The sequence below is a fragment of the Dipodomys ordii genome, unplaced genomic scaffold (genome assembly GCF_000151885.1).
Source record: "Dipodomys ordii isolate 6190 unplaced genomic scaffold, Dord_2.0 Scaffold74, whole genome shotgun sequence".
Taxonomy (NCBI): domain Eukaryota; kingdom Metazoa; phylum Chordata; class Mammalia; order Rodentia; family Heteromyidae; genus Dipodomys; species Dipodomys ordii.
The window spans coordinates 2,056,335-2,070,651 of record NW_012267290.1 but is presented as its reverse complement, the minus strand read 5'-3'; the positions used below and the strand labels follow the sequence as shown (position 1 = coordinate 2,070,651).

Sequence of the window (14,317 nt, the reverse complement as noted above, 5' to 3'; positions counted from 1 at the left end):
GTGTTGCTTTATCCTTTAAGTTTCACTCAATCTTCTCCCATTCCCTGATTTCATTGTGTCCCTTTCCTCATGTAATACAGCTGTGGTCACAAATCCTTAGATGTAGTTCCAACTATAGACCGCTAGCTGCTAGGTGGGAAATACATGATTTGGAGAAAGCAGATCTAGCTAGACAGAACTGCAGGGACTTATCTGAGGGGCACAGGCATTTGTGAAGGCTATTCAGGCCCATGGCTTTTCCGGGTTTTCTGTTTGAAGGAAGAACGATGGTCATCAGTCCCTGGAGACCTCAGGGGGCTTGGAGGAACCAAGCGAAGCACGCAGAGAAATGAGCAGAGTACCAGGCTGAGGGTTCTGTTGTGGGCCAGGGCGGGCTTCAGAGCACAGAGCGGCTTCCGGGATGATCAGCTCTGTGTAACAGGTCGTAAGAGAGTGCTGATCTTTAGGCAAGAGTAGTCAGAGAAGAGGTTCAGAAGCCTGGGGATGTCGGATGGCTTCCTGGCCAAGGGAAGAGCAAATGTGAGCCCCTTACGCAAAAAGTGAGAGACAGACACACAGGACCTGCCTGGTCCTGTGACTCCTGCGACAATCCAGGAGCCATTGTGTGTTGCGGGAAGCCTGCACCCTGCAAGCAGGACCCAGAGCAGTGTGGACGCTAGCAACGTTTTTAGAAGAAGCCCAAGTGTCCACCATAGTCAGATCTCACCCAGATCAGCAAGTGCTTCTGGGCTCACATTCTTCCCGAAGGAAGGAGGGTTTCCAAACAGGGCAGAAGAGCTTCTCTACCTTCCCTTCTCAGGCTGTAGGTGCAAATGGTTCGCTTGCCTGTATGCACAAGATCACCTAGGGGAAGCAGGGGATCAAACCAGCACTACAGCCCAGAGGAGATATGAGAATGGGCTGCCACCTCATCCCGGACCAGCCCATCTCATGCCCTAAGAGGCAGCCACTTACTAACATAGCTCCCTCTAAATTTCAGTGAACCAGAGGAGGTCTTGCTCCAGTCAGGAGGGACCTAGAAGGGATAGGAAGCGGCTTATCAAATAAGCTCGAGTGTGTTTTTTTGTGTTTGGGTTCCATGTGAAGGCCAGCAGAGGACTGCATGGGGAGGGTCGAAGGCCAACAGAAAGTCCAGTGTCTCCTTCGGGTGTCTGGCCTGCTGTCTGTGACTGTAGTACTGCGAGTCCCTTCCTCTTGATTATGGAGAGGGCCTCCCTGTGGCTCTCCAGTGTTCAGTGCGCCTCCTAATCCTCCCCAGCCAGGCTGGCAGTGCAAATCTCAAGTGGCCCTCCTTCTTGGGGCCACCTTCTTTCTCTTCCTCCCAGCCACTCGGCCACTTTGCTCTTTTCCAGCCTCTTGCCCCAAGGCAAGACTCTGGGGAAATGGCCACACCAGATCTCAGATAGATGCCCTTTTGGTTCTTGACTGTTTCCCTTTCTTTATCCTAGAGTAGGAGTTGTCACAGAGGCTCCTCGGTCCCCGGCTCACTTTTGTTGTTTTCCTTTTCTTGATGGGGCAATGACCCCGGGCCTGTTGGTTCCATCCAATAGGTGGTGCTGCTCCATTTCCCACCAGCTTGGGTTAGAGGCTGAAGAGTAAAGCAGGGCTGCCCAGAGAGGCTCAAGCTAAAGCAGTCTTATTTACAAATCCATGGGGAAAAGCAAAGCTCAGTGATGCGGGAAATTCCTTTGGGATCCTCCACTCTTCAGTGCTGGTTTTCTAGTCTTTTCTTGTTGAAATTTTAATACCATGAATTTATTATTATCATCATCATCACCATCATTACCATGTTGATGAATTGTGCAAATGACACCATTCTTTCATTATTGTTGAGAGGGGCAAAGGCAGGAGTGAACTGTTTCTGCTAAGATATCATTTATTGTACTGGGTTGATTTTCGATTGGTGCATTCTCACTTATCAGGGACCTCTGATTCTAGGAGATCAAAATCAGCTACTTATTCTAGTTACTGTAAGCAGACACATAACTTTTACTGTAATTTGAAAAACCTTGCACTGTAATGGTTTAAAAAAAAGAGCAAATCTTATTGAAACTGATTTTGTATTTTTTATTACATCTGAATTTTCACATTTTTGTATCTCACCATGATCACAGTAGTGCTTCCATAGCTTGTGTTCAAGGTCTTATTTTCTTTCCAGGTTGTATTAAGATTGTGTTGACGCCTAAAGTTTCAGGGGCAGGACTGGGACCCAGCTAACAAAACTTGTAATAGGGGCTGTGTCTCCCGCTGGATGGATCACTGGCCGGCATCGGGAAATCTTGCCTAGATGGACCAAGCCAACGTCACATGCCATTGCCTGAATGCCCACAGACAGCATTCATCTCCAACTGATTCAATCAAGGCCAATGGTTTGGGCCAAACCTTTGCCAGGGACTCTCTGAGCTGAGCTGCCCCTACTCCTGTATTGTCCAGCTTCCTCGGCAAAGGAGGACATTTTTGAAAACAAAACTTGTGAAATTAATTTGTGATTCTGATTTTTTTTCTCTTCTTGCTAAGATCGTGCTGGGAATCAGACAGCATGATGTTATTGCTCTTTCTGCTTTCCCCAACCAACACACCTGTTGTGCAATTTGGTTTCTTAGTGAAGAAAATTCTAGACACAGACCTAAATATGAACTCTTACCCTCTGGTATTTCCGATTAGCAATTCTCCTTATGTATTCCTAACTGTTGAAGTGTTTTCCTTCTTGGCATTGCTTCTCATATTTTACTTTATTTTTTTACTGAACAACAACAGCAAACCCACAAAGGAACAAATAATCTCTTTCTCTTTTCTGCTCTTCCTCTCTGATGTGTAATGTTGTGTTGTCCAGATTCTGTATAAAAAATATGTATATGATGTATCTGATATTTGGCAGCCGCTGGCTGTTACTTTAACCAATATAATTAACAAAATGCATAATGTTGGTGTTTGATTTTTTTTTACAAAAAAAACCTAGTTAAGATGTTTGTGTATTTTTTGCATGGTCAAAATGTACTTAGTGCATTGAGAAATGTCGTGAAGGTACTCAGTAAAAAGGCCAGTTTACTTTTTGATTCTAATGGTGATTGGTTGTCAACCAGACTATTCCCAATGATGTTTGTCTTCTTTAATTTAGCATAATTCTATTTATAACTTATTTTAGTACTCAAGATTCAACATAGTATATCTATCTATCTCTATTGTATTTACTGTTCCTTAAAACCAGGTTGTGGAAGTTCATCTGGCACGGTGTCTCCATTGCTGATTTCTGTTGAATTATGCGCCATCTAATTGCTGTACAGTCCAGATTTGAAGTGTGCCAGGCCCCGTGGACAGAGGCTGTCTTCCCTCCTCCCAGAGGTCTGTTCCTCTGAGCAGTACTGTAGTGTTGCCTTATTGCAGAACATTTTCTCTGTCAGTCCTCATTCTAAAAAGGAGAAGAAAAGCACAGGAAGGTAAGCAGGAATCTAAAGAATTATTTATATTTTATACATAATAGTACATATAATATATTATAGATTGATGGGTAGACAGGCTTTTAGTGAGAATTAAAGCAGAAGAGTAGTGAAGGTATTGAAGGATTCTGAAAAATAGAGACCTTGGGCTTTCCTGACAGGCATGCTGTGAGATTCATATAAGAACTGCAGAAAAATGAGGGGTGTTTTGTGCTTTAATTGCACCATCTGTAAGACGGGCTGGGCCTTACTGAGAGCAGGAAGCAGCTGCATTTTCCTTGAGTCTTTGGTGCTCTTACAGAAGAGGTGAATCCTGGTTATCTGAGGGGCAGAATTACTGTGTTTGGTGATAGTGCTCCCAGCCTCCCCTTTCTTCCTCTGGACACCTGGACCGGCTCAGGATAGAGACCTATCTTGAAAGGCAGTGAAGATTCTAAGAGAACATTTCCCTGAGACCCAGCCATTTCTCTTCAGGAAGCTGGCTCCCTGGCTGCTTGGGCAGAGCGGAATTGCTGGGCAGTGTCTCTTGTCAACGGCATTAGGTCCCTGTCCTAGAACCTTATCTTCTCTCTGTCAAGTTGGAATTGATGGGCTTGTTTATCCTCTGGGCATGCTAGGAGATATACATACATATATACACATATATAAAAAATACATACAATTTCCCACCCCAAACTCCCATAGATAATGCTCCTTTGCTAGGAACCAACACATGCAGTTGTTGTCAGCAGCATTTTGTTGGGTATTCTGGGTGGAGATTCTGGTCACTCCCTCCTCCTCAAGCTGTGGTCAGAGCCAGTGTCTTCTTTTAACTCAAGTTTTTATACTTAATCACAAATTCCTTCTGTTTTATCCAGTGTGTGTGTGTGTGTGTGTGTGTGTGTGTGTGTGTGTGTGTGTGTGTGTGTGTGTGTGTGTGTGTGTGTGTGTGTGTGTGTGCCTGCCAGTCCTGGGGCTTGCACTCAGAGCTTTTGGATGAGGTCCCTGAGCTTCTTTTGCTCAAAGCTAGTGCTCTACCACTTGAACCACAGCTTCACTTCTGGGCTTTTTTTTGATAGTTTATTGGAGATAAGAAACTTATAGTCTTTCCTGCCTGAGCTGGATCCTCAGATTTCAGCCTTCTGGGTAGCTAGGATTACAGGCATGAACCACCAGTGCTCAGCTTATTTTTTATACATCTCCCTAACTTTTATCTCCATTGAGCCACCAGAAGCCAAAGTATATTTTTCCCATGCAATGTAATAGACCCAGGAATTTCTGTGGGTGTCATTTTCCCAAAGATGGAGGCTTACTGGGTCAGTTTTTGTCTTGAGGATTCTTTGCATTTTGCCTCCAAAACTTAAGAAGATCTATGTTGGAAGATTTTATTTTCACTTGTGAGACAGAGTCTGGTATTTGCCTCCAAGGCTTTGTCTTGCTGTGTGATCATGGAGGAGGGTCCGTAGCTTTGTCTCTCATCCCCAGCCTCCAGTTCTGAAAAGTCTTTTTCTTATTACTTCTTATTGCCTAGAGGAAATGTCTTTGATGCCAATTAGATCTCAAGTTATTTCTCAAAAGAGACAGAATTTCTGAGCTAAGATTTTTGAAGGCCTTTATTCCTTCTGAGGACTGCTATTCCAGCCTTTTGCACACTTGCCCCTAAAGGTGACGCTTCCTCCCTTCATCAGAGCTCCTGTTAGGCTCCGGAGAGGTTAATGTCATAGCCAAGAGGTCCAGCAATAACCTTGAGTTTCCTTTAGGTAAGTTCCCCTGAGAAGAGGCGGGCCCCTATAGGACCTGCCTTATTCCTGAAAGTCCATCCTCCTCTTGAAATGCTGGGGCCACAGAGCCTCCCTGGGTGTCTTCACAGGAGAAGGGAATATCCAGGCTGGTTCACCATGTATGTACCCAATCAGCTCCGTCCAGAAAAGGAGTTGTAGCCACAACTACAACTTAGGCCTTATAGCCCAGAAGCTAAAGTGTGTTTGATATTGGGAATAATGATGATCCTTTATATCCTTTTCAGAACTAGAATGTGATAGCATTTGGAGATGTGTCTGCTAACACAACTCCTCATCACATATCTTCCAAGTTGTTGCCTGTCATACGTTCCTTATGTATGAACATTCTCTGCAACCTTCATTTTGGTTTGCTATAATTTGTTTCAGTCAGAAAAGCTCCTATATTCTTATTTCCCCCATATTCTTACACTCAACTAAAAGTAAGCATGGCCAGTAAGCACAGAGTCTCAGCCAGCTGCCGCCGCCAGTACACTAGCTCACTGCTGGAAGTAACACGGAACCCGAAGCTACTGTCTCCCCTGAGGTCTGCTGGCTCTCCAACAATACTGCTGCCTGCTACGGCATTAGGTCCCTAATGCTTTTCAGGTTCACTGCTTCTCAGCATGGCAAAGGCAGACTTGAAGAACAGGACATCAAACAAAGAATGTAAATTCAACCACAATACCCCAATGCTTGCAGAAAGATGTCTGGTTTCTAGTTGTCCCTTGGCACTCCTTTATGTGTCTATAAAATGGGGAATTAAAGGAGGTCATATCCAAGAGGACTTGTTTAAGATTGTGTATCATTTAGAAAACATTTAAACATATATTAAAGTAGGATAAGACAAGGAAATCCCACCCATCTATCAGTGGATTTCAACGATGATTACTAACTCATGGCCCATTGTTTGTTTATGTCCCCCATGGCTGATCACATGTATTACTGATTTGTTCTTGCAGTTCTTAGACTCCAAGGTCAAATGTTGCCCACTTTTCTTAGGACCAAAGTGAGATGGCTTCTACCTGAGAAATGCCAAGCAGGGAACTGGTCCCCAGGGAGTTGGCTATGGTAGTGTTTTTTTCTAGCACACATCACATCCCCTGGGATGTCCCTCTGAGATGGTCTTGAGTAATTGAAACCCAGAGTCTCTGTGCTGCTGTCGCTGCAGGTCCCAGGCTTCTCACTGAGAGTTCTTTCTAGCCCACCATCTCATGCTGGGGACAGGGAAGTCTCTTCACTCCCCAGGTCTTCACACTTGTTTCCCTTGTGGGAATAGGGAGCTGTTTCCTTTGACAGTGATGATCCGAGAGCCAGGCCTTCAATTCCAGGGCCTCCGCAGTTGGGGCACCCAGGCTCTCGACAGTTGATCCAGAACCACGGGAGCATACCCGTCCCATAGCATTCTGCCATGATGGTGCATCTCTGCCGCCCAGAGCGCAGAGGAAGGGAACAGTTCTTTTCTGGCCTGCTCTACTTTTTGTGTTTCCCTGTGATGGTGTTCAAGTCAGGGAGAGTCTTCTGCTGCTGGGGCCACCTTGGCCTTAGAGCCGTCCTTTCTCTGCTCTGGGTGGGAATGCATTCCAGAGCTTTCACAGAAAGGCCCTTCCCTTCTCCTGCTGAGCAGAGGGAGGGAATAACACAGCATGGGTTATCTGCCCGGCTCTGGAGTAAGTGGCATTCAAGGCCTTTGGGATGAGCCAGAGGGTGACCGACAGCAAGGGTATTAGCCTAACTTCTGCAGGAACCTTGGTGCTCCCACCTGCCCCTTCCCTGGAGTCATCACGGGAGGGATTCTGGACGTTTCCCCAGGTCAGGGATGGGCCGGCTTCTCTCCATGCAGCCTCCCAAAGGGCAAGGCCTCTGCTGCCCGGTACTGTAAATCCTGAGCTTCAGGGTGAGGCCTCCTGAGCTTGGGGAAAGGTAGCTGAGGAGAAAGGGCCCTGTCTCACCTTTTGTTTACCTTTAGTCTGGCTGGATGTAGCTGCCCTTAACTTCTAGTTTGCTAAAGTCCTTGTTGCCTTAATGACCACCTAATAAGCAGTCAGAACCAGGCAGATGTCCCTCCTGGCATCCCCTGGGAGCCTGCCCGTCTCCCCAATGCCAACCATCATCTCTAAAGCCCAAGGTCTGTTTCTTGCTGACAAAGCAATGTTCCCAGGCTAAGGACAAACTCAGGACTGCTCAGGTGGAAAAATTTGGCCCGTTGGGACCACGGCCAACCCAACTCCATCCTCTGATGTCTGGTATGCTTCAGATCTGGACTCCTCCCCTCCTCCACCTGTACCCCTCACCCAGAGACCCTTCACCCGCATCATGCTCAGTGCTGTTCCTGAAGACCATCTAGAATTTTTTTTTGTTTTCTGGAACATTCTACTCACCTTCAGATGCAGCATATTCCTTCAGCCTCTCCACCAAGCTCTTTAAGTGAAAGGCAGTTGCTGTCTTCCCTTGGACAATAATGAATGTATCTATTGTAAGTGCAGACCACGTAGAGAAGTATCTGGGTTTAAAAAAAAAGAGGGTTTTTTGTAAAGCCTGTTTATTTTTTTAAGTCAGTTTTGAGCATTTCTATTTTCCCACCCTTCACATGGTTTTGGGGAACCCAAATTGTATCAAAGGTCTCATGCCAAACAAGCCAACAGTTGTTTTCTTTACCTTTTTCCTCCACCGCACCATGATTTCAATGATTGTTTCGGTGTCATTTTAAATGTTTTCTTGTGACATGTACTGACGATAAAAGTCATCTTGACAAAAAAAAATTTATACATGAATCAGAAAGTATTTATTTCAATTTTGTACCTTTCCATTTTAATACATTATAATGTATTGACTCAACTGAGATAATATAAACAGTTCATTTTAATAACAGCCATGTGTGTGCCTTTTCCTGTGTGTGGGGGTGGGTGGCTGGACAAGTGCTGTGGGGCCTCATTGTGAGCAGAGGGTCAGCTCTGCTGCATCTGGGCTTCTGGGACTTGGAGTTGGAATCAGCTAGAGCCAGGAGAGGAAGAGATAGTGAAGGAGGCATGAGGAGGTAAGGGCGTGGCCTGTGGGCATCTAGTATCTTACAAGCCATACACTGCCCACAGTCTCCCCCCCCCTCAGGACAACAGCTATGTAGACAGTGGAACTTGTCATTCCTGAAGCTTAGGTATGGGCTGGCAATCAAAGACAAGCCTCAAAGAAGCTAAGAAGAAACCAGAAAGGAAAACTCTTGAGTAGTCAGCTTTGGGGGTACAAACCTATAATCACTTTTCCCCAAGAGGAGAGGTAGGAGGATTAAGGTCTGAGGCTGGTCTGAGTAAAAGCACAAGATCCTATCTGGAAAACAAGTGAGAAGCAAAGGGGCTGGAGTGTGACTGAAGTGGGAGAAATGCCTGCCTGCAACCTCAAGGTCCTGAATTTAAACCCCAGCACCACAAAAAGATGGGGTCTGAGGGAGGATGGGAAGAGGCAACGAAGTTTTGGAAATAGCTATATCTAGAGATCTTCATATGAATGATGCCTTTCCCCCTCATTGTTTCTGCTAAAATTCGTCAAATGAGTCCCTGGAGTAAACTGTCTTCAAGCCCCCATGACAGACAGCAAGAAAAACTCTCTTGTTTCATTAGGATTGATTCCTTTTGCTGTTAGGATGTTAGGGGCAAAACAAGAGAGGCTAGAGTCCTATTTGTTCTAGATGTGTGGGGGTAGGAAGGGAGAAGGAAGTGTGAGAGGAAGGCTCAAGGAGAGTTATGTTCACAAGGCTTTATTTCAAGAGCATGCATGGTGGATGGGTGGTGGCCAGACAGTTGTGGGTATTATTTTCTTCTCTGCATGTGTGGACAGCTTTCATTTTGAACTGCTGTTCGGCAGGAAAGAGGAGGAAGACAGCTTAAAGGGACCTGCTTTTATATCAGCTTGTCTTCCAGGAGAGGAGAGGAGACGGGGAAGTGGGGGAAGAGGCCTTCCTTTATCAAGTGGAAGAATCCAGAATTCCAGGAGGAGAGGTCGCATATCCATTTGATCCATTTCCCTTCATGTCCCTGTCCTTCCCCTCCTCCCCTTTCCTCTCCCCCTCCTTCCCCACCCAACACACACACACATTTTTAACTTTGTATCCCTGCCTTCTCACACTCCCCTCTGGAACCGGTACCTGGAATTCAGGCTGGTGTTTGTCAGGAGGAAGGTAGCTGAGGAGGACTGCTTTCCCTCCCAGAATCCTCTACATGAGCATGTGATCCTGGCCAGGGGACTGACTATCCAGTTATTTCAAGTTTTAGGTCTGTATTTTAGAGAAGAACCAATTGCTAATTGCATAAAAGGCTCTTCATTTCTATGCAGTAGCAAATCTGGGAAGAAACAGAAAGCTGTCTATCATTCCCAAATCCCTTTTCCAAAAGTTAGTGAACTGGTGGGTGATCTTGTAGTGGAGCTAGCTGTTGTAAAGAGGGTTTGGGTTTTGAAATTAAATGGTGTAGGAGGCTCTTATGGATGATCTTAAATGACTTAATTTTTCCTACACCTAGTGTATTTACTTTAAAAATACTCTCCTCAAAGGCAATGATAGACAACCCTCTTCTGGATGTTTTTTTACCTGTGTCTGCCTTAGTCCATTTGAGCTGGTGTAACAAAATACCATAGACCCAAGTGGCTTACAAACAACAGAAATTTATTCCTCATAGTTCTGGAGCTGAGAAACCAAGATGGAACTGCTACCAGATTCAGGTTCTGGTGAGGGTGGCTTCCTAGTTCACAGATGGCCAACATGTTGCTGCTTTTTTATGTGGTAGAATTGTCTCTTCCCAAGGAATAGCCCAGGGTGGCTCCTTGGAGGAAGTTTTCTCTTGCTCACCAAGTTCAGGCTTAAATTACCATCAACCAACATTAAGGTGGAAGATTGACAGTTGGGTAAGATACAAATGAAGAATGTTGACAAATGTTCTCACCTGAGAGTTAATCGCCTAAGACCAGGAGTTGTATTTCGAATAGCACAGAACATTGTCACATCATGTGAGCGGAAATTGGCACTGTTGGTCTCAGGATTTCCTTCAGTTGCTCCTTATTTTCACAAAGATTAATTTACTTTTTATCAGTTTACCTTTTATCACCCAAACTAGTTACTACTCCAGGCAAAACAATGCAGTGTTCTAACTCTATTGGCTGGGGCCTTTAAAACTGCAGACTTGTACTGATTTCATATTTTCTTCTATGTCTTTGCCCCCAAATGTGCTCCACAATTATCCATAAACAGAGGCAAAAGGCTAATAACACCAGAAGGCCCTTGTCAAGGATGTTTTTAAGTGAAGAAGGACAAGGGGCGATGATACTGTGATGTATGATTCATCAATGAGGGTACCCACACTGTCATTGTTCTCTAATGACTATGTAGGGGGACCCTTCCCCCCCACTGTGTTCTCTCATTTTAGCCCAGAACACTGAAAGGAGCTACTCTCACAGGTCCCCAATCATCTCAGTTTTGTGATCTAGACCAAGATCGTTGGCTCAGGGAAAGGAAAGATGAAAAAGCATTTGGAGGATGCCTTGGTTAGATCTAGATGAGCAGTCATCGCTATCCTATTTGTTCCCCCTTGCTTGTTATTTATAATTGACATAGTCAATTGCTATCACCCTCTCATCCTATTCATAGGCACTGAAACCTCAACAAAGCTAGCTGAACTTTCTTCCTGGCAAGTGAGAGTAAGGCCTAGTTCCCACCAGAACAAACTAGGGACAAAGGGGGGGGGTTGCAGCTCTTCCCCCACCATTGCCAATGGACTGTATCAGGCATTCACATCACTACAACCTCACAGCATGCCCCTTCCTAGAAGCAAAAAGGGATACCTTGATATGGTGGTCTAAAGGAACCCTGCCGGATCTAGTCCTAGAAACGGGAGACTGGGAAGAAGCATCCCTGAGGCAGATTGGGCTCGAGTCAGAGCTGTGGGTGGCATGGCTGCCACTACTGAAATGTGGAAGAAGCTGAGGTCCAAATCCAGATTTGCTCCAGGAAAGCACCTGCAAGCAGGGATCAGCGAAACCGCAACAAAGATGGCGCCCTTGAAGGGAATGCGTGAGGCTCTAAGGAGGAGAGCGCAAACAGGCATCTTGGGTGATAGCTGAGGCTGGCTGTCTGGAGGCCTGGGGAGGGAAGCAGGTGACACAGGAAGCACGCGGTGAACGCCAGGTATGGCGGGCAGCAAGTGCACAGGGTCTGGAGAAGGCCTCGGGGCCGGAGTGGATGCGTGGAGCCGGCCGGCGTCCCCAGGCCTTCACTCCCGGAGACTAGCGCGGAGGTAAGACCTTCCCACTCGCGGCGCCAACCCGCCTCCTGCCGCTCTGTGAGCTGTGAGTGTGAGTGCACACGTTTCCTCCTCAGGGCCCTTTCTCTCTCCTTCCTTCCCTCCCTCCCTCCCTTGCAGAGGGAACTGGTAGAGCATGAAGAAAAGAGAGCACAGTGCCACGTCTTTCCTTCTTTGTCCACGCCGTCCATATTGCCCGAACGACTCTAGGGACGCCCTCCCGCTGGCCCACGGACTCCTTTCCCTAGTTAGGCCTTGAGGGCCAGGAGAGGGGAGGCCACGCCCCGAGCGCCACGCGCGCAAACCAATGACTGGAGACGTCTCCTTCCGCCCAACCTAGAGGCCCCGCCTCTTCTGTTGGCCCCGCCTCCGCTCGCACGTGGGCAGGATCCCGTCGCGCGCTGCTGACGTCTTTAGCGGGCGCCCCAGGCGCAGCCTTTCGCCAGAGCGCGCGCCGGGCCGTTCCAGGCTCTTCCTGCCCGGCCGCCTCGCGAGGTGCGAGCGCCCCAGTGTCCCCGCCATGTCCATGCTGGCTGAGCGTGAGTGTCGGAGGCGGAGGCCGGAGCCGGGCGTGAAGGGGAAGGTGCCGGGCGACGCGGGCCGCCGGCGCTCCGTGGGGCTGGTTGGGCTGGCGCTTCGGGGCCGCGGCGACGGCGGGCGCGCGGCGGCCTCCCACCGGTGTTACCGCGGTCCGGGGTGAGAGCGGGCGCCTCGAGGCGCGGCCTTACTCTCGGACCCTCCCCGGCTCGCGGCTTCCTCACGTTCGGAAGAGGACGGAGGCCGGAGGGATCGCTTCAGGCCGCCGGATCCTATGGTGGAGGATACACGGGACCCAGAGAGAAAAAGGAAAAGATGAGGAGCAGCAAACCCAGGACGTTAGCCTTGGTGGGGGGCCGGCGCGGGCTGAAAGAGTCTAGAAGGAACTCAGTTGGAGTCCTTCCCTTACTAGGCCGTTGGCCACGACGACCCCTCCAACGTCTGTCTGCCTTTGACATCTACTGTCCTTATTCATTCTTCCTGGGGAGGTGGTTTTACTTATGAATGAGACCCAGAGGTAAAGTTGCCTGCCACCAGATGGCAGGCGTGACCCGGTAATAGAGTTGGTCGTTTACTTTGCAAGTTGTGTAGGATCAGTAAATAAAAATCGCATTTTTAACAGATCAGCAAGGACTGCTCTAGGATTCTGCAGGATAAATGTTAACAGCACCCTTTTTCTGTGGAGGACCATCGAGGCCTAGATGAAGCTCACAATGAAATGGATCAGGCATCATCCCAGTTTCACCGAGGCAGAACTTAAAGGCCAGAGAAAAATCATTTGCTCCCAGTCATTGTGCAAGGAAATATTATTTCTGTGTCTTTACATTTTTTTGTGTCCAAGAGCAACATATTTTCTGTTGCTTTTGGGACAGTTGTATCCCAATTGGAGTAAGATTAGCCCTGTCATAAGGCACAGGATGTCATGCATTAGAGGGATTGAAAACTGAAGATGCGTGCAACTGTTGTTATCTTGCTAAAAGACACTGAGGCAAAGACCATGCCACTGGCCTCCCATGGTGGGGGTTGGATGTGACATTCATAATCCCTTCAACAAGGGAGATGCAGGGAAAGCAAGTGTTCACATCAGCAGCATAGAGCATATCGTTTGTATGAACAGACACAATGAGCTACTCATCCCAGTTCTGAGAATGGTAAGAACTCTCCTGAAATGCAAGTTCTCAGCCTAAGGCCAGCTTGTCAGCAAGTCTTTGGAAGGGTAACAGTCAGGCTGCTGAGAGCTCTTCTTGGCAAGGGTAATTGGCTAGGCTGAAATTTGAGCACAGAATGGACTAGGACATAGGAAAAGCAACCCAGGACAGGTGTGTAGCTTTCCATTGCTGGGACAGATTACTTACAGGAAGTGTAGTTAGGATAACTTAAAGGAAGAAGGATTTATCTTAGCTCGTGGTTTCAACCCATGACATAGCCAAGACGTGCTAGATCCATATTCTTGTTCTATAAACTTGGATTCACTCTTTGTGATAGTTTTATTAAAACTGCAGTGATAAGCTTGGCGTCCTAATGGCCAGTTATTTCTATACATTTAAGTACATTTAAGATAACCTTTTTTTATTTTTTTGAGATAGAGGCTTGCTATGTAGCCAAAGCTGGCCTCAAACTCCAGGAGATTCTCCTGCCTCAGCCTCTGAGTGCATGAATTACAGGTATATACTACCATACCTGGCTTAGAAAAATACTTTGAGAGACTTGAAGCAGTTCTTTTAATTCAATTATATTTCTTCTCTCTTTTTCCTCCTTTCGTTTTCCTCCCTCTTCTTTTTTTCTCACTCATACCTTCATGAACATTTTTATTGAGTGTTTGGCTCTGGGCAAATGGGCCATGTGTAAGTAAGGGGTGAATATGACACTTAAGGAGATTATGGAGCCATAGGAAACATAAAAGACAAATATAAATAGCCCCAGTACAGTAGAATGTTAATGAAGTACCAGAAGAGAAACATTTACTCTATTGTGAAGTTCAGTTACTAGATCATAGCATGAGAATAGGGATGGTGCCATATCTGTAGATCATGAAGGGAGACACAGTTGACTCTCCCTAAGATCATAATGACTGTTACAGAGTACAGAAGAGGAATTTAAGCTTCGAAGTTAGAAAGACCTTGGTCTCTATAAAGGGTATGGATTTGGGGATATTAGGCAGAGTTCTTTACGCCTGAAGTTTTCTTACAGGCTAGGTAGAGATAAGAACATCTGCCTTCATTGGGCTTCTGTGAAAGTGAAATCTAATATACAACATTTGGCACATAATGCAAGATAATGAGAGTTGTGGTGACTGCACAGT

At 46.7% G+C, this 14,317-nt stretch overlaps 1 protein-coding gene across 1 annotated transcript in view; it reads left to right on the top strand.

Moving 5' to 3' along the window:
- Positions 1–11,910: 11,910 nt before the first annotated feature.
- The window catches only part of Pinx1 (PIN2/TERF1 interacting, telomerase inhibitor 1), a 55,834-nt gene continuing 53,427 nt past the window's right edge, over positions 11,911–14,317 (top strand). The window contains exon 1 of the mRNA XM_013024186.1: positions 11,911–12,017. Within this exon, the coding sequence (XP_012879640.1) occupies positions 11,999–12,017 (19 nt within the window). The 5' untranslated portion in view covers positions 11,911–11,998. The remainder of the gene's footprint in view (positions 12,018–14,317) is intronic.